This window comes from Daphnia pulicaria, chromosome 3 (assembly GCF_021234035.1).
Source record: "Daphnia pulicaria isolate SC F1-1A chromosome 3, SC_F0-13Bv2, whole genome shotgun sequence".
NCBI classification, from domain to species: Eukaryota; Metazoa; Arthropoda; class Branchiopoda; order Diplostraca; family Daphniidae; genus Daphnia; species Daphnia pulicaria.
The window spans coordinates 12,288,190-12,307,092 of record NC_060915.1 but is presented as its reverse complement, the minus strand read 5'-3'; the positions used below and the strand labels follow the sequence as shown (position 1 = coordinate 12,307,092).

Sequence of the window (18,903 nt, the reverse complement as noted above, 5' to 3'; positions counted from 1 at the left end):
CAAACAAGTGGGGACTCCCTTTTCGTCTGAATATGTTGTTGTTATGTAAAACCGGTCAAACTGCACGTGAAATGATGATGACGTAATCCAAGGGCATAATAAGAGTCGGGTCGCAAGGTCGGCCATTGACTGTGTTCGCCAGACTACGAGTGAACAACTATGTTATAATATGGTTTGATAAATCGTGAGTCATTTAATCGCAATCCTTAATCAATTCCCAATGTCAATCAATTTACAATCCCTCATGAGAGGCAACACGAGCAATCAGATTTAGCTTTTAATGCTGTTGAAAGGTTTAATTGTATTTTGAATAAGACTTCAATCAACAACGAAACCAACAATTTTGATAACATACAATAATAACTCATTAATCAAATAATTAAAAAAATTGCTCCGCCACTTCAATTTCTGTTGGGATTCGCATCCAGGTTGAAATGAAATCCCCAACATCAGTCGAAGTCGCGTCCGTTTTTCCAGTAGTAGGGGGTCCTCCGGGTTGCGTGAGTCGTGCGTGACTCACGCGTTTTTCAAAATTTCACCCTCTAATTGCAGCAGCAGCAGTTTGTTCAGCTATCCAAGGCAGGAACGAGGCCACTTTCGTATAAACGGTTGGGCTGCGAGCTTCCTCGATGCATCCTGCTCAATTTCATACCCACAAAACGAATAACTTGAATCAATCACAACTTTTATCATTTTTTGATGTACGTACTGTTTCCGAAGCTGACGATACCGACCAGCTTCAAACGGCATTCGGTGTCTTCCGCATCTTCAACGACCAGCGGACCTCCCTTCTCGTTCTAGATCCGACCAATTCCGAGTTATAGGACAAATGCTTGTACAGATATTTCTATTCACGATTGTTTCAAGTGCGACTTACTATGCAATTAATGCCTTTCCCGCTGCCATTGGCGCACATCGCCGTACTGGGCAGTTTCTCGTTCTTGAATTGGACTCTGCACTGCTCATTTTTCATACCGGTCAAGAAGGCGTACCTGAGCACTTCGGATAGCTTGCCGTCATATTTCTTGTATCCCCAGCCCATGGCGATCAAGTCTGCGCCGTCGCTGTTGAAACATTCCGGCACCAAGCAAACGGGGGCAACTTTGGGTGTCATCTCTACGGGACCGTCCAGCGTTAGAACGGCGATGTCGTTTTCCTTCGAAATAGACAAGACGAATTTGATTTAATTATTTTTTTTTCCTTTCCGGCAAACGTTGTCTTATAGAAAAATGTAGGCCTATATTATTTACATCCATAATGTGGTCATAATCCGGGTGAATACTTATTTTGCGGACGCCTGCCGCTTGCTCTGAGTCTTCGAAATTATCATCGGACTGCTTGGTTATGCCCAATCGGACATCGAATCGTGCTGGATGTACAGCCCTAGGAAACCCGATGAGTATATCATCACACACTGTTGATGAATGAAGTCCTTCTATTTGAAACCTACTTGTTGGAATTTTCCTCGGTGACACAGCGAGCCGATGTCAGGACGTGTGTCTTGCTAATGAGAGATCCAGCGCAATGGTAATAGAACTTTGGGTCGTCGCCTTCCCTGCTTTTAGCCAATCCCACCTGAACGCCAATGGCGAATGAATTGAAATGGTTACTCTCGAATCGGTTCAGCGACAATTCATATCAACTTACAATATATTTCGGATCCGTAAAGGATTCTTTCGAGGACTTGGAGTTGGGGACGGCTTTTTGTGTCTTTAGGCCGGAAGGAGCTTCATTGCAAGCGCCAACCTTTGGAGTGGTACCCACTTTACTCAGGTCGGATAGGACATTAGGAGCCACTCGACCTTCGTTGGTGGAGGAGACGAGGAAGCCTTGCTCTCGCCCGGCCGTGTAAGTGTTTCGGATCAGGTTACCATCGGCGTCGACATAACTCCAAGAACCGGCCATGTTGCCATCAGCATCGCGAATGTTGCTGGCAGCCTGGCCGGGGTAAGCGTAGCCGAAATTAGCCCTGCGCTGCTCGTCCAGTGTGTACCATTGATTCCGGGGTGGCGAAACTGAGCCAATGTCGGGCAATGCTCGAAGAGTGCCAATGTTTTTAGCTCGAATACTAGCCACAGCCAATAACGACAACACCGCCAATAATATCTACATGCAAGGGATTTTTTCCCATCAGTTTTAATTCTCTACACTTTAAATTCTAATTCATTTAATTGGAAAATATTTATGCTTACCGTTGATTTCATTGCTGCGTTTGCTGGAGGTGCTGGACGAAGCAAGTTGATTTGTTCCAGGATGGACTCGGCTCTTTTATACTCATCCGTCCGGCGGGAATTTGATTGTAGATTCAAGTTTACGTGATTGATCATTTGCCAATAACATGATTCGAGTTTTCGTCGTTGTTAATGACCACGCCCAGCAGTACACCGAGTACCCTGGATGGTGTCTCCAGCGCATTTGGCTATACAAGGAAGGGGTAAGAATTAAAAAAAGACGTATCAAAAGTCATAAAAAAAAAATTATTTCGTAAGTTGTGCAAACGGGTGTTAGTAGGAACGGGTAGAAAGGGGGAATCACGCCGACAAACTTGAATTGCGCCACGCCCAGTAGCTTCGATCATTATCACTACACAGCTCCATCCTTGTTAGAGGTTATAGCAAAGTCATCCTGTCTTTTGACGGCCATTTGAATGAATTAGTCGGAATGCAAATTTCATCTCCAGAATCGCGAAAAAAGAATTAGGAATTAAGAAAATCTAAACAACCATGTCGCAATTTGTTTAAAGCGGGAATTGAAATTCTGTGCTGATATCCTGTCAATTGTTTGCGATACATGATAGATTTGCGTATGGGATTGGCAAGCCACAAAAACTTGGCGTCTCCTAAAACGGGCAAACAACATAGTCGAGTAGAAATGCATCTTAGTAATCTTATTTGCTGTTGTCAGTTGTTGGTATTGGTTGTACGATTTTCCAATGATCCGTCAAGTCACTGACCGTAAGGAAACCTGTTCAGTCGTCTCCTTGACTGGGATGGGCTGGAAGAGTTGGCGAAACGATTCACCTAGCAACCAAATCACCTGGGCATCAGTGAGAACTTCAGTTTGGCTAATTTTACCACAGAAACATTCATGATTGATTATTTTATAATTTGATTATTACTAAAAAAAGGGCTTCCGTTTCCGTCCGTTTCTAATCCCGTGCGAGAGTGAGCAAACATTTATAATATAAAAAAAAAATTAACGGGACGTCAAGGGGGTATAGCTCAGTGGTAGAGCATCCGACTGCAGATCGGAATGTCCCCGGTTCAAACCCGGGTGCCCCCTTCTAATGCGCTGAATTATTTCTTGAAAGGAATTAATTTTGATCGTCTTATTTCTTTATAGATGTACTTATATATTTGCAAATGCTGCTTTGTAGGTAAATCATTAAAATAACCGTCATCATCAACAATGTGCCACTTCATCACTACGGTATATTCATTTTGTGATGGTTTTACTTTTATTGCATCTAATACATATACAGTCGTGGCTGAAAGTTTGTATACCTTGTGCTCAAATATACGCCTTTTTACTCTGTATTGGCGGATAGTCTTAGCCTATCGTAAAGAAAAGGGGGTGTTATTTGTTCAAATTTTTCTTTGTTAACCCAAACCCCTCTACCCCCTCTTTACTTAACTCTACCCCTTAACATCACTAACTATTTTACCGCGATGCGGCAGACGGTTAAGCAACCCTTTTACCTGACGCTAAATGAATAGAGAATAAGGCTGATAGACAAATTCTATTAATTGCCACTATTCTGTCACGTCACCGTTTCATTCTAGAACTCTTGCTAATCAAGCGTTCGTAAATTTCATTTTGCGTTCCGCTAAAAGGGTTGCTTAACCGTCTACCGTTTCGCGGTAAAATAGTTAGTGATGTTAAAAGGTAGAGTTAAGAAAAGAGGGGGTAGAGGGGTTTGGGTACCAAAGGAAAAATGCGCACAAATAACAACCCCTTTCTCTTGTGATAGGCTCACACTACCCGCCAATACAGAGTAAAAAGGCGTATATTTGAGCACAAGGTATACAAACTTTCAGCCACGACTGTATTTGTTAGATTGGCAAGACTTTCATGTAGGTGTCTGTGAATGCCGCTGAATAGGTCCAGTTTGTATTTCAATATCAAGACATTAATCAACACCAAAGCGAACAACTGTGATTTAGTATACATTTGAAATAATTCTTGATCATAACAATAATTCTCCACCACTTTGACTGCTGTTTGAATTCGCATCCAGGTCTACACGTACGACAGCGTCCGCAACGACAGTCAAAGTCGCGTCCGTTTTCCCATTAGGTCTATGACGCCGTGAATCGTGAGTGGGGCTCACGCTTGAGTGTGTTTCTCAACCCAAGGCAAGAAGGACGCCACTCGGGTGTAAACTCCTGGCGAGCCCGAGGCGCATTCTATATAGGGATATACCGGCAGCACGTAAAGAATTGTTAACTCTCATTTCAAATGCATTCAACAAATATTTCGTGTTTTAGGTACGTACTGCCTCCGTAGCTGACGATGCCGACCTGCATGAAACGGCATTTGGTTTCGTCGATTAGATCAAGCACCACCGGACCTCCGCTGTCGTTCTAAATCAACCCGACCAATCAGCCAAAGGTATAAGATATAAAATATCTCCCCATATACATTTGTAATGCGACTTACTTGGCAAGCGTCTTGTCCTTCGGCATAGGCGCACAAAGTACTGGGGGCCAGCTCGTCGTCGTCGAGTTTGACTTTGCATTGCTTGTTGTCGACAACGGTCAAGGTGGCGTGTCTGAGAACGTCGGAATTGCTGCCGCCCGTTTCCGTGTTTCCCCAGCCCATGGCGGTCACGGGTAGGCCGTCGGAATTGAAACATTCCGGCACCAGGCAAACGGGAGCGACCTTCTTCGTGTACTTGACGGGTGAGTCCAGCGTCAGAACGGCGACGTCGTTATCCTTCGAAATGATAAGAGAAATTTGATATTGTTAATTTGGTCGATGAAAGAAACGAAAAAGGCAAAAGGGATAATAGATACGACTCAGATGACTTACAACCGTCTCGGGATTATAGTTTGGGTGGATTTTGATTTTAAGGACGTTGCGCGTTTGCTCGGCGTCGTTTTTGGCCATGGTCTGCTTGTGCATGCCGAGTCTGACTTGGAAACGCTTGGCGTCTATGAGACTTGGAAAATAATTCAATGATCCGGTTATTGCCAACGCTGAATGAATTGAGACTTTTTGTTTAGAATATTTACTCGACAGAGTCGTCCTGGGTGACACAGTGGGCCGCTGTCAGGATTTTTGTCGGGCTAATTAGAGATCCACCGCAGGCCAAATCGTAGACCGGGTTTTTCAAGTTGCTGCCTTTCAGTTCGACCAATGACACCTGCAGTTAGAAATTGATTTGAAATGGGCTGACTTTTCAAATTCGTCAATCGAGAATGTGTCAACTTACCATGAAAGGATATTCATTCGGGGAAGCTTCGTCACTTCCTACCATTCTGAATTTTGAGCTGAGCCTGGCCTTGGGGGTTCTGACGTCGGAACGGGCTACATTGCAGTCGCCAATGGTCGGAGTGGTGGCTACTTTAACCGTATCGGATGTAGGAGCTTTAGGAGCGACTGCTGGACCTTCGTTGGTGGAGGAGACGAGGAAGCCTTGCTCTCGCCCGGCCGTGTAGGTGGCGCGGATCAGGTTACCATCAGCGTCGACATAACTCCAAGAACCGGCCATGTTGCCATCAGCATCGCGAATGTTGCTGGCGGCCTGGCCGGGGTAGGCATAGCCGAAATTAGCCCGGCGCTGCTCGTCCAGTGTGTACCATTGCCTCACGGGTAGAGAAGCTGAAGTAATGTCGGGCAATGTTCGAAGAGTACCAATATTTTTAGCTTGAATATTAGCCACAGCCAATAAGGACAACACCGCCAATAACATCTACATGCAAGGAATTTTTTCTATCAGTTTAATTGTTAAGACTTTTTTTATTTCATTAATTCAATTTAAAAGTATGCTTACTGTTGACTTCATAGTTGCTTCGGGAGCTGCTGGACGAAGAAGCTGACCCTTTCCAGGATGGAACCGGCTATTTTATACTCATCCGCGTGACGAAACTCGATGTGGGGTGCAAGTTTTCTGATCGATAATTTGCCAACAGTATTCGACTTTTTAATGACCACGCCCAGTGTGTGGCGATAGTATCGCCGATAAGCGCTTCAAAATATAACTCCCCGTAAGTCGTGAACATCGGGTTAGTAACGGGTAAAACGGGAATCGCATCGAAAAAAACAAAAAAAAAAAAAAAAACTGGAATTGGATGCCCAAGGACTGGAGAAAAGCATGGTAGCTTAGGTCATTATCACTAGACAGCTCCAATCCTGTCAGAGGTTATGGTAAAGTCAATTCATCCTTGAAAAAGTGTTCATGGTCATTTGAATTGGTAAAAGCAACTGAAGTTGGAATGCAAATCGTACTTTTTCTGGTGAAAAAAAGAATGTCAAATTTGATTACTGCAAAAATTACAAGCCCATGTAACAGATAACCTTAACCACCGGTTGTCAATTGTTAGAACTGGTTATTCGATTTTTCAATTTTTCTTTGTTACTGGCCATTAAAAGAAACAGGTTCCGCAGCACTTGTGACTTTGGTGGCAGAGTTGGCAAACGATTCATCTAACGACAAAATTACCTGCCGATCAGATCAACGTGACAGTTACTGATTTTCTTAGTTTCTTTCTTTCTTGTCTAATTTTAACATACCGTTAATAGATTTACAGTTGGCAGTCTTTGTTGATTTTGATTAAGGACATTCTAGTTTAATTTCTTCTCCCCTTTGCACATAATGTGAGTAGGCCTAATGGCACAATTCACTACGTGTCAAATTACATGCGCAAATTAACGTTTTGTTTAGTTGGCTTGGCTTGGCTGCTAATTGGAAGATGTAATTACAAATACAAAATTCCGACGAGGGTTTTAAAAGAATAAATTACTATCGTTTCTCCTTGTCTTAAGATGTTCAGATACCAAATTTGTTTCTTTTAAAATTGGCGGGGAAGTCGGGAAGAAACAAAAGTTTATTTGGCAACGGCGTTAATGGCTGGCCATTGGCTGCACGTGAAATATAGAATTTACAAAAATCAGAAAAATTTGATCGTCGCTCAATCCTTCATATTTCAAAGATTTACGTGATGTAGCTGTTAGTAGGTAAATAACTCAAAATTAGGAGTAATAAATGTTGTATGATTATGGAGACTTATTACCTGATGAGGGATGAAGAAGAGTAACCTGGGGTCGAAACTTGATAAATGTTAGTTGCTGACAAGCACTTCTTATGTCATCCCCCTGTGAAAGCATGGCATTCATTTGCCATTTGCATAACAAGTTGATGTTCCTTCTTTTCTTTTCTCTCCCCAGATTTTAGCCTTGAAAAAACCATCATCATCAACAACAACGAGTGCAAGTTTTGCTTGTGCCTGAATTGACCGCTATCAATCTATCATCATCAAAAGTCTGCTACTTCATCACTATGGTATTATTTTTGTGATACCATTACTTATTGCATATGGGATGTATTTCAAGGCTAGCATATTGGTGTGTTTACAAAGTTCTGTCAGAACATTAGAATCTCTTGTTTATTTTAATAAATGCAAAATGTCATCGTCAACTGTGTGTGTGTCCATAACATCTATTATTTTTCAACATAGGTATACTTTCTTTTGTCGTCCAACACATTCTAGTGAATGTGGGTTTATTCACGGAGACGCCCGTCTAATGTATCCAACTTTTCTGCTGATGGAACGCGTGTGGATGCCTGGCGGTATTTTCCAGACTTCAAGGTTGGAAACTATTTCATCCCTTTCTTATTATTGTTTACTATTTTGTTACATGACTTGTCGTAAAACAGTGAGGCAGCTCAGCTCATGAAACGATACATGGGTCCAAAATCCTGTTGGTTTCAATCGAGACCTTATGTTTAGAACCTACTCTTGGCTGGAGTAGTCCTTGGTGACACAGTGAGCCGCTGTTAGGATCTTTATCGGGTTAATCAGAGATCCACCGCAGGCCAACCCAAATCTTAGACTGGATTTTCCAAGTCGTTGCCTTTCAGTTCGACCAATGCCACCTGTACAAATGTATTCGAAATGGGTTGATTTTAATTTGTCATTTGAGAATGTCAACTTACCATGAAAGGATATTCATTCGGGGAAGCTTTGTCATTCTGAATTTAGAGCTGAGGATGGGCTTGGGGTTTTTGGGTAGGCGTTAGATTTTTTGGTTGGGGCATTTCGGGCATATTATACCTATGACCTGTCCATGTCTATGACGCCAATACCTTCCAATGGCAATTCCGTCCAATTCCGTGTGAATTCGGTGCTGAATTTCAGGGTTGTTTAACAAATACAAAAGTGCGAATCCGATGGATCCGCTTATCGTTTCGGCGCGGCGATAAAGAAATCGATGATGACTCCAATCCATTGATTTCCGTTCAAGTTCACTCTTTGAAAATGTGGATTATTAACGCACCGTGGAACGAGGAGACGGTGAATTGACGTTTGTTCCTTAGGATGATCATCAGAGCGATCCCTTCCCTAAATTTAACTTCGCAAATGCGTTTTATTAATAATTAGAGTTTACTCAGTGTCTCATATTCAAATTTTCCTGACTTGTTGTTGTTATTTTGTGAATATTTATTCGTAACCAATTTTATTGTTTTTATTATTTAGGTATACACAACATCCCATTGAATTGGAAAAAAACTACCGATGTCGATCGAGTAACGGATCTCTTCTTCCCCCTTTCTTTCAATGTCCTCGTGTACGCCCATGTGAATGTGGGTGTATTCACGAGGACACCCTTATCTTACCCTATCCCGTCTGGTGTAATTCAACTCTTCAGCGGACGGATGGAGCAACTGACCGTAGATGCCTGGCTGTGTTTCCCAGGCCTAAAGGTAGGACAAAATTGATCTCTATTCTTCCACATAGACAATTTTGGTGGCGTTCATTATATAATCGATTGTTAGTACAGACTACGTTTATTCGTGAGTTAGGCGGTTGACTGCAACTGTTAAAGTTAAGCTAAAAATTTCCCGTAGGGATTCTGTACAGGTTTTTGTGGCATACGGGAGGATTAGTTCAAATTTCGCCAATAGATGGCTTTTTGGAATTTTGAACTGCGCGCGTAGAAAAAAATGGAAAAGGGTTTGAACTGCGCGCCTCGAAAAAGAAAAACGGTTTGAACTGGGCGCGTAGAAACTGGCATCTAGGCTCTAGCGACCAAAAGTAAAAGTTAACTGGCATCTATCTAGGCTCTAGCGGCCTAGAGGCCCCGCCACACCTAAGTCGCACCCCTAATGTTTGACATAACTTTTAATTGTTTCCATATTTTTTAATTGATTTCGATATATATTAATTTTAATTAGTATACTATTTCAAGTAAAAATATCAAAATAACTTAAACGAAAAACGAAGCGTAAGAGGGGGTGGGGGTTGGTGCAACTGAAAGGGTTGTTGGGTGTTGTGGTCTGGTTTGTTCTAACTGTTTATAGATTTTTCTTTAACTATAACTAATTATTTTTTATTTCATATTGCTTATGAAAATAATAAATTTTGCTGTAACTTAAGAAAAAAAGAGAGTGCGACGTGGGGTGGCGGGGCGAAGCCTCCGCCACACCTAAGTCGCACCCCTAATGATTCACAGATATTTTTTTATGTTCCGATAGGCCTATGTTTGATTGATACTATTTAATGAAAATGTATAGCGGTAATTTAAGCGATTAACGAAGCGCGAAGGGGGGGGGAGGGCGGGGGTTGGCGGGCGAAGCCCTCCACCCCCGTCCCCCCCCCCCTCCTGATTCACCATACCGATAGATTCATGTAATTAATTTTGAATTTCATGTTTACTTTACTTTTGCTTTTTTAAATTTTTAATTGATATTATTTCCTACGGGAACCTCGCAAACCGGAACGGGGTGCCAGCATCTCATTAGTCGAACGACTGCGCAGATCAGGCCTGTTTTTGGTACCTTACAACTTTTCCTGTCGAGTTAACTACATCACATTTGAAAAGATTTGAATTTCCTCGTTGGAATTGTTTGCCCTTCCATCGAGTAACTAATTTCGTTCGTAGGTGGCAGCACGTCGATTTGTTGAAAACCATTTCCCCTTGTATTTTTTGGTGCTGGCACTAAATGCTGATTGAAATGTAAAACCGTTGGAGGGAACGTTGAGGGATTTCCCTTTCTTGTCTGACAAAACCAACAAATCTGGTCGTGTGCCAGCGACAGATATCTCGATTAGGTGTAAACTCGTTTTGCAGAACTGCTGCGTCTCTCCCACTCGCGCACTCTCCGTGTTCGTTGGCAATTTTCTCGAGTTGTCTACCTTGTGAACGGTATCAACACATGAATACGCTAACCTGTTTAATGTCACTGATGAATTACTTTTTCTACGAGTTTTTCGGACGGTGACCAGCGCCAATTTGAACGAGACAGATGCGATTCAACATTTTCTTTCTTGTTTGGTAGTAGCAATTTGGGGCGTTTTTTGGCTCAGTTTATCGCTGTGGGCAGAACGGCAGATTGTTCTACCCTTTTACTCTTCTTGTGGGATTGAAGTTCCTGGTGCGAATCGCAGTTGATAAGAAGCAAATGAAATGTCACGCACACGTCTGAATAGATATGTTGCTAAAAACTCGCCATGGCAGTTTATTCAAATGCCATGCTATATTCAATTCGCACTTTACAAAAATAATAATTACTATCCTTCTGTATACTTTTATATGGCGCAACGGTGGTTGAACCAGTTGAAACCACGAGATGCGTTCGTCAGGTTAAAACCCTCAGCCACCGGTTTTTCATCTCTACAAGGTCAAATATTTCGTGACTCGTGTAGTGATGTCGATGCCTTCAGCCAACCAACCTTCAGAGCGTCCATCCAAGATAACTAATAGCCATCAACTTTGATTTTTGAACGGTTAAAACAACAATAATCGAATTCCCAATGACTCTGGGAGGTATTATCGCTAAAATACTGCCCACAAGATTTCTCAAATAATTTTCTTTTTATCGTATTAACAATTTAACACAACTTCTGCTCCCGTTTTGGCTCGGCCAATCAACGTCCAACCTTCCCTTTTAGCCGCCATACCAATTATTCTTTTATTATATTCTAAACTTCCTTTTATTTTATCACACGAATTAAAATTCGGAAACACAAGACGTTTATGATGTTATCGGAATGTTTCTTTTCTTCAAATCAATGTATTCTTCTACTCTTTTTAAATATTACATCGACATTTTGAACGTCAGTGTAAAATTAAATAAGCCCCGTCGATATCTAGAGCTACGGCAACATTAAATGGTTGTTGGAGCTCTTGATTTCGATAACATCCAACAAGCGAAGCTAAAAACTATGCAAAGATATAATAAGTATGTAAGCATGAAGCAGGTCTGTTGTGTACTTGCTGTAGAGCATGTCGAGTGATTATTGTGAGGTCCATTTGCATTTCAATGAGCCGGTCGCGGTGGAAGTCGCAAGCAACACGATTGGTTTATCTTCAAGCGCTTCCTTAACCGTTGCTGATAATTCGGTGGTTTTCTACGGAAACAGCGAAACAGTCTCTCATCATGCGGCTAAATACTTGAATGGACAATTTGACACGAGAGCAGACTTACCGTGAAGGCTTTAACATTCGTGAGGGTATCGCAGGTGACTTTCACTTTGGAAAAAAAAAACTTGCTCGGCCCGATCGACACAGCAACAGTTTGGGCAGTTGCACTAAACGTAACCGTAAAAGATCCTGTCGGCGCGCTGGATGCCAATATACAATTGCTGGAGGTGGTGGCGGCAGCGATGCACGCTGTTGGAGGAAAAGAAAATGTGCAATGGAACTGATATTAGATGTGCAATCAAACAAATGTCTAAGAGTATTAAAAAAAGGACGGCTTTTTACATGTAGCTGATGGCGCTAAAGTAATTTCCGGAACTGGATTCTGCCTTTCTTGTATTTCCGATTCGGAGCCGCCTTTGGCATTAGCGAAATACATACCAGAATATGCAAATGAGAAAATATGACCAAAAGTTAAGCTATGTATACAATGAAATAGATGGCCTATACGTGTGTTTCAGTTAAATTTACCTTGTGCTGCTGGCACCATCATCTGAAACCCATAGGGATTGAAATAATTAAATAGCGGTGGAGGCATGACGAACATTTGCCTGGATTGGCGATGGCTAGTCCCGGAAGGAACGGGTAACAGATTCTCTTCGGTTGCATTCACAACGAAACAGCAAACCGTGGCTAGCACCTGACATTTGTAAATAATGGACATTCTCAGAACCAGCAATTTGGTTTAATAATACAAGCTTAACGCGAAAATCGGAATCAAATAGCAACATAAAATAAGAAAATTATAATTAATTTTAAAAGGTACCAAAAGTGAAGTCGAAAACGCCATTGCTGCAAAGTTGGACGCGTGGACGAGAGATCTCAGTGATCAAGTGTCGATTGAAATGATGCGTGGCTTTTTATACCTGTCGGGAGGTTGGAACTTTTGAGCAGAGTAAAAATGGGAGTAGAAAAAAAAATTTAAAAAAATTATTATTTTCTAAATTGCGCATTCGTTCGTTGCACTTTAAGACTGGTACTTCAATAACTTTAACTCTCATCTCCATATTTGAGTGATTATGATACCTCGAGGTTTGGTATAAAATTGTTAATTCAACTTGGAAACGGGTTTGGTTGCACGCCAACTTCATTTTGGCCCGCACACGGGTGACTTGAATCGATCCAAAGAGGTTTTGTAAAAGTACTCTATCTTACTTTATATACTATATACTTACTATATGCTGTCGAATTCAACTTGAAAAAAAAAAACAAAAAAAAGAAAACTGGTTTGTTTGCTATCGTCAATTTCAACGTCAGTCCGTAGTCTGTCGACTTCAAGCAATCCAAAAGAATAATAATTATTCAGACCCTCCAACTATAATAGCTGATTGTACAGCGGAATTCATTCCGCTCAACCTTAAGGGTGTAGACTTATTTTATTTAGCACTTCAAAGAAAAAATGAGGGCCATCTAGCCTTCCTCGACCGCGGCACGCAACCTTTTCCTCATACTTATTTTTGCTCTGTTACAAGTAACACGCGTTGACAGAATGCCTAGATATCGCCCATTGTTTAAGTGAATTTATCGATGGCCAGTTTTTCGAGCCACGTGTTGGTTTTCGAACAACCCAGGCTCGAGTGCGAGAGAGCGCACGATCGTGAATTACGTAGCCGTCCTCTATCGTCACCAATCATCTTAATTATCAAGTAAGACCCCGATCATCCGTGGCTCTTCCTCGTTCGATTCTCGTTACGTTTCCCGCTGCTAGACAAGTACAATCTTGACGTTTTTGGACCTGAGGGGCTCGGTTTTGTGCTCCCTTTCGACGACCGTTGCGTGGAAGTCAATCAAGTCAATCAGGCCAGCAGTAGCCGGCGCGACGACAAAAGAGAGTATATATAGAAACGGTTTCTATTTTTATAGCGACGACGGGGCTGCTATGATGATGATGGTGACGGCTATCGTTTCGGCCAAGATGGTTTTCATTGCGATGCAGAGACTGGCTATCGTTATGGCGATGGGAGAGACGTTTGTTTTTAGTCGCGTAGAACCAGAATGGCGACAAACGCGTTAGATCAATCGGTCCACACCGAGTACTAGAACGATTTCCCCTCTTGCAGAATAGCAGTAAAGACTTTGTTTGCTGTCGTACCGATCAGCGATCAAGTGGCTCACGAAGAGCAAGAGGAGCAAGACCACTCTGAGAGGAAGTAGTAGTAGGCTGTTACTTCCCAGAGATCGAGTAGTTGAAGAAAAGGGACATAGCAGTACAGGAGATAGTGGATCTAGTTCCGGCCCCTAATATGGAAGACCGAGTAAAAGGCCTTCCCAGTATCTCAAGTTCGCGACCACTTTCAGTCCCCAAAACCATATCTCCGATGAGATTTTAATTGTATGACGACCGTGCTGATATCCACCGACATGTCGAAAGCAATCCTGAAAGAGATTTCTCTCGATGATGCGACACCAACTTTAATCTGATATTCCCCAAACTTGAGGGATTGGATAACTTTTTGAAATGGTGGGTTGGATACTACTATGGATCGTAAAATAACTTGTTAAAATCGGGCTAAAATCTATCATTGCACTACATGAGTCGTTGCTTATTACTCAAGTTAGAATTATGGATAGGCCTGTCGCACAGCCGCGCTTGCGGACCTTTACGCTCATCGGAACGTCCGTTTTCGTACAAACTAGATCTTACAAACGAAATCCGTTTCTCGTAGCGTTAACTGCCGGACAAGTAAGCGTTTAAGCGCCCAGTGCAGGCCGCTCTCCAGCAATAGGGGCGCGCTTATGTTGCAATAACCAGAGAGCGTCGGAATGCGGGATCGCGTTCGCCGAGCCGTCGGCAAACTATTTTTTGGATGATTTAAAACGCGTTCGACACAGGCAGAAAGCGCGCTTCTTTCTGCCGAGCATTCTGCTTACCAACAGATTCTTATAAGCAGCGCTGAACATCCTGGCTCATCGGCATCGGGAGTAGCCGCGGCGGCCGCTGCTGCTAATCCACCTGTGAGATCGAACCTCTCCTGGCGGATGTTTTGACCAGTTGTTGATCAATTGGTGTTTGTGGCGGAATATCGATTCCTGATGTAGCGATTTAGACTCTGTACCAGTCTAGCCAGCCCAGTTGCACGCCATGTCCAGTCTAAGCTTCCAGTTTATGCCCTCGTCGGGCAGGAATGAGCTTCTATCGCCCAGCTTATCCGGAAAAAATTAGTTCGGCTTACCCTGCTGGCTCTCACTACCTTGGTAAAATTGCCCGAGAGAGCCTCAGTTACCTTCTCGTCGGCCAGACGGACAGAGAATCAAATTAGCCTCTCTCTCTTTTTTTTTTAGCCTCGCAAAGCACTGTGAAGGTCCCTTGCAAACTTTCACATTTTTCAGCATGCCGATCTCAACACCTTGCAGTAGCGGCGTTACGATTTTATTTGAATCGCGCGAGTATCGGTAGACCACCGATTAAAGAAGGCAAGTTGTCCATCTCTCTTTTTGTCCTTTTTGGTGCCGTAATTGGCAACTCAATCTCCAAAAAGCTGGAATTTAGACTAAAAGATGCAGAGCCCACTTGACGCATAGTGCGGCTTCGTCACTGGCCGTTACCAGGGGCCTTTTATCGACAAATTATGGCAAACGTACAATTGGGCCATCCAAATAACGTTCATCAGATTCTACAATCGTAGAACACCGGCAACATTCGCAGCGTCGGCTATGGCCGACGTTTAAGCTTTAAAGTCACCCTTAAGGGTTGAGCGGAATGAATTCCGCTGTACAATTGAAAATTACCAGAGTGATCGCTCAGCGATCACGATAGGTAATTAGAATTGTACTAGGAAGAAATGAGAGAGACCCTAAGGGTCTTATATCCCACCCGCATCCTCCCTTCTCATTTCTGTCTATTTCAGTTTGCTTAATGTTGCAGCCTGCCTTATCCCAGTGTCCAGCCGGGCAGTCAAGCCAAGACGGGCATGAGAGGAGCGTTTTCGATTTCGAGCACCTCCTGAAGCGTGAAGGCGTGAAGGCGCACCAAAGCTCAGCCCAACTTTGTTCTTTACGTTCAATTATGTTATGAAAGGCCATGTCGGCCTATTCTGTTTTTCTTGCAATCGGCTTTTTCTGGCTAATAGCCAGTTTTTTATGCCTCGATATCTCTTGGTTCATGTTACATTCTTGTCAAATGTTTTCTCATGAAATGTAATTTTTGACACGCGCACCCCCGTTATTCTCAAAATAAGTCTGAGGAAAAGGGGGCGTGCCGCGGTCGAGGAAGGCTAGATGGCCTTCATTTTTTCTTTCAAGTGCTAAATAAAATAAGTCTAAACCCTTAGGGTCTCTCTCATTTCTTCCCAGTACAATTCTAATTACCTATATCGTGATCGCTGAGCGATCACTCTGGTAATTTTCAATTAAATACAGTTAACCCTCGATAAAAATGTAAAAAACAAACTGCTCCACCAATTCAACTGCCTTCGGGATTCGCATCAAAAGTCGTCAAAAGTCTAAATGGAATTCCAAACCTCAGCCGAATTGCGTCCGTTCTTCCATAGTAATAGGGCCAGCCTGGGGTTGCTGCGTGAATCGTGCGTGTACGTCACCCTCAAATAGGAACAGTTTGTTCAGCTATCCAAGGCAGGAACGAGGCCACTTTCGTATAAACGGTTGGGCTGCGAGCTTCCTCGATGCATCCTACTCGTTTTCGTACCCACAAAACGAATAACTTGAATCAATAATCACAACTTTATAATTTTTTTATGTACGTACTATTTCCGAAGCTGACGATACCGACCAGCTTCAAACGGCATTCGGTGTCTTCCGCATCTTCAACGCCCAGCGGACCTCCCTTCTCGTTCTAGATCCGACCAATTCCGAGTTATAAGACAAATGCTTGTACAGATCTAGTGTCTATTAACGATTGTTTCAAGTGCGACTTACTATGCAATTAATGCCTTTCCCGTTGCCATTGGCGCACATCACGGTACTGGGCAGCTTATTCACGTTCTTGAATTGAACTTTGCACTGCTCATTTTTCATACCGGTCAAGAAGGCGTACCTGAGCACTTCGGATAGCTTGCCATCGTATTTCTTGTATTCCCAGCCCATGGTGATCAAGTCTGCGCCATCGCTGTTAAAACATTCCGGCACCAAGCAAACGGGGGCAACTTTGGGTATTATCTCTACGGGACCGTCCAGCGTTAGAACGGCGATGTCGTTTTCCTTTGAAATTGACAAAGACGAATTTGATTTAATTATTTTTTTCCTTTCCGGCAAACGTTGTTTTATAGAAAAATATAGGCCTATATTATTTACATCCGTAATGTGGTCATAATCCGGGTGAATTTTTATTTCGTAGAGGTTTGACGCTTGCTCTGAGTCTTCGAGGTTATCATCGGACTGCTTGGTTATGCCCAATCGGACATTGAATCGTGCTGGATTTACAAGCCTAGGAAACCCGGTGGCGCCCGGTGGTTAAATTATCCCATACTGTTGAATGACCAGGCCTTCTATTTAGAATTTACTTGTTGGAATTTTCCTCGGTGACACAGCGAGCCGATGTCAGGACGTGTGTCTTGTTAATGAGAGATCCAGCGCAATGGTAATAGAACTTGGGGTCGTCGCCATCTCTGCTTTTAGCCAATCCCACCTGAACGCCAATGGCGATTGATTTGAAATGGCCAGACTTGAATCGGTTCATCGACAATGTTTCAACTTTCAACTTACCACGAAGGGCGTCGATTCTTTCCTTTCCTGGAAATCTCTGAATTGAGAGTTGGGGACGGCCTTTTGTGTTTTGAGGTCGGTACGACCGACGTTATTGCAAGCGCCAACCTTCGGAGTCGTACCCACTTTGTTCAGGTCAGATAGGACATTAGGGGCCACTCGACCTTCGTTGGTGGATGAGACGAGGAAGCCTCGCTTGTCAGCCGTGTAGGCGGCGCGGACCAGGTTACCATCGGCGTCGACATAACTCCAAGAACCGGCCATGTTGACATCAGCATCGCGAATGTTGCTGGCAGCCTGGCCGGGGTAAGCATAGCCGAAATTAGCCCGGCGCTGCTCGTCCAGTGTGTACCATTGGTTCCGGGGTGGCGAAACTGAGCCAATGTCGGGCAATGCTCGAAGAGTGCCAATATTTTTAGCTTGAATACTAGCCGCAGCCAATAACAACAACACCGCCAATAACATCTACATGCAAAGGATTTTTCCCATCAGTTTAAATTAACAAGACTTGAATTTTGATTCATTTAATTGGAAAATATTTTGCTCACCGTTGATTTCATTGCTGCGCTTGCTGGAGCTGCGGGACGAAGCAAGTTGATTTGTTCCAGGATGGACCCGGCTCTTTTATACTCATCCGTCCGGCGGGAATTTGATTGTAGATTCAAGTTTACGTGATTGATCATTTGCCAATAACATGATTCGAGTTTTCGTCGTTATTAAGGACCACGCCCAGTGCAATCACCATATCAAAACAGTTTAAAGATGCAGTTAACTCCTCTATACGCGCCGGGTTAGTAACGAATCAATGACAAACTGGACTCGAGCCATCATCACTCCAAATGGCTTAGGTTATTGCCACTGTCCAGTTCCATCCCTGTACTGGACATTGTTAGAGGTTATAGCAAAGTCAACTTGTCCTTGCTTGTTGTTCATTCAGGCTACCATTTTCATTATTTATTTATTTATTTGTCTTTTATTATTTATTTATTTATTATTTATTTTTATTTATTGTTATTTATTATTTATTTATCTATTTGTGAAAATTATGGTTCCTTCCTCATCTCATTTCCCTTTTAGTTGCTTCCGTAAATGTTTTCCACAACATTTTATGTATGTTTGGAGATTCTCTCCATACCCCTGCCTGGGGTCGAAACTTGTAAAATGTTGGTTGCTGACAAGCACTTCTTATGTAAGCCCCCATGAAAGCATGGCATTCATTTTCCATTTGCTTAACAAGTTGATGTTTTTCTTTTCCCTCCCCAGATTTGAGTCTTGAGATAACCATCATAATAACATAACAATGTGTGCAAATTTTGCTTCTTTTCGAATTAACCTTTCATCATAAACAGAGTTTGCTACTTCATCACTATAATATTCATTTTGTGATAACATTACTCATAGCATCTAATGTGTATTCAAAAGATTTGCAAGGCTTGTATATAGGTGTGCGCGGGTGTGTGTGTCAAAGGGTGTTTTGTCAAAACATTGGAATCTCTCGTTTATGAAAATGAATGTATAGAATCTTATTTCATCGTTAACTTTTCCTCCATAATATAACATCTACTATTTTTTAGCTTAGGTTTACTGTATTTTCATCTT

The 18,903-nt window shown here is 42.6% G+C and overlaps 2 protein-coding genes, 2 long non-coding RNA genes and 1 other non-coding gene across 10 annotated transcripts in view; 3 read left to right on the top strand and 2 right to left on the bottom strand.

Moving 5' to 3' along the window:
- The window catches only part of LOC124328534 (trypsin epsilon-like), a 39,901-nt gene that overhangs the window by 8,725 nt on the left and 12,273 nt on the right, over window positions 1-18,903 (bottom strand). The window contains exons 1-7 of one of the 6 annotated variants that reach the window (XM_046787354.1): window positions 17,853-17,882; window positions 17,305-17,769; window positions 17,103-17,227; window positions 16,894-17,026; window positions 16,519-16,800; window positions 16,348-16,435; window positions 15,991-16,272 (exon numbers count right to left, since the gene is read on the bottom strand). In XM_046787354.1, the coding sequence (XP_046643310.1) occupies window positions 16,184-16,272; window positions 16,348-16,435; window positions 16,519-16,800; window positions 16,894-17,026; window positions 17,103-17,227; window positions 17,305-17,769; window positions 17,853-17,864 (1,194 nt within the window). In that variant the 5' untranslated portion in view covers window positions 17,865-17,882 and the 3' untranslated portion in view covers window positions 15,991-16,183. Of the gene's footprint in view, window positions 1-1,829; window positions 2,107-2,192; window positions 2,224-5,637; window positions 5,915-5,995; window positions 6,061-15,990; window positions 16,273-16,347; window positions 16,436-16,518; window positions 16,801-16,893; window positions 17,027-17,102; window positions 17,228-17,304; window positions 17,770-17,852; window positions 17,907-18,903 lie in introns of those variants that run through there. The other 5 variants (XM_046787357.1, XM_046787356.1, XM_046787359.1 and 2 more) reach the window with 5 other exon arrangements.
- Trnac-gca lies at window positions 3,211-3,282 on the top strand. The gene has a single exon. It is a non-coding gene; the product is annotated as a tRNA-Cys (tRNA).
- Window positions 7,159-7,923, top strand: LOC124328655. Its single transcript, XR_006916425.1, has 3 exons — window positions 7,159-7,179; window positions 7,390-7,504; window positions 7,680-7,923. It is a non-coding gene; the product is annotated as an uncharacterized LOC124328655 (long non-coding RNA).
- On the top strand, window positions 8,693-11,530 carry LOC124328660. Its single transcript, XR_006916429.1, has 2 exons — window positions 8,693-8,926; window positions 10,780-11,530. It is a non-coding gene; the product is annotated as an uncharacterized LOC124328660 (long non-coding RNA).
- On the bottom strand, window positions 11,335-12,519 carry LOC124328578. Its single transcript, XM_046787431.1, has 5 exons — window positions 12,410-12,519; window positions 12,115-12,283; window positions 11,929-12,000; window positions 11,651-11,835; window positions 11,335-11,573 (listed from the first exon to the last, which is right to left on the bottom strand). Exons 1-5 carry the CDS (start codon window positions 12,431-12,433, stop codon window positions 11,460-11,462), a joined length of 564 nt encoding a protein of 187 aa, XP_046643387.1. The 5' UTR covers window positions 12,434-12,519; the 3' UTR covers window positions 11,335-11,459.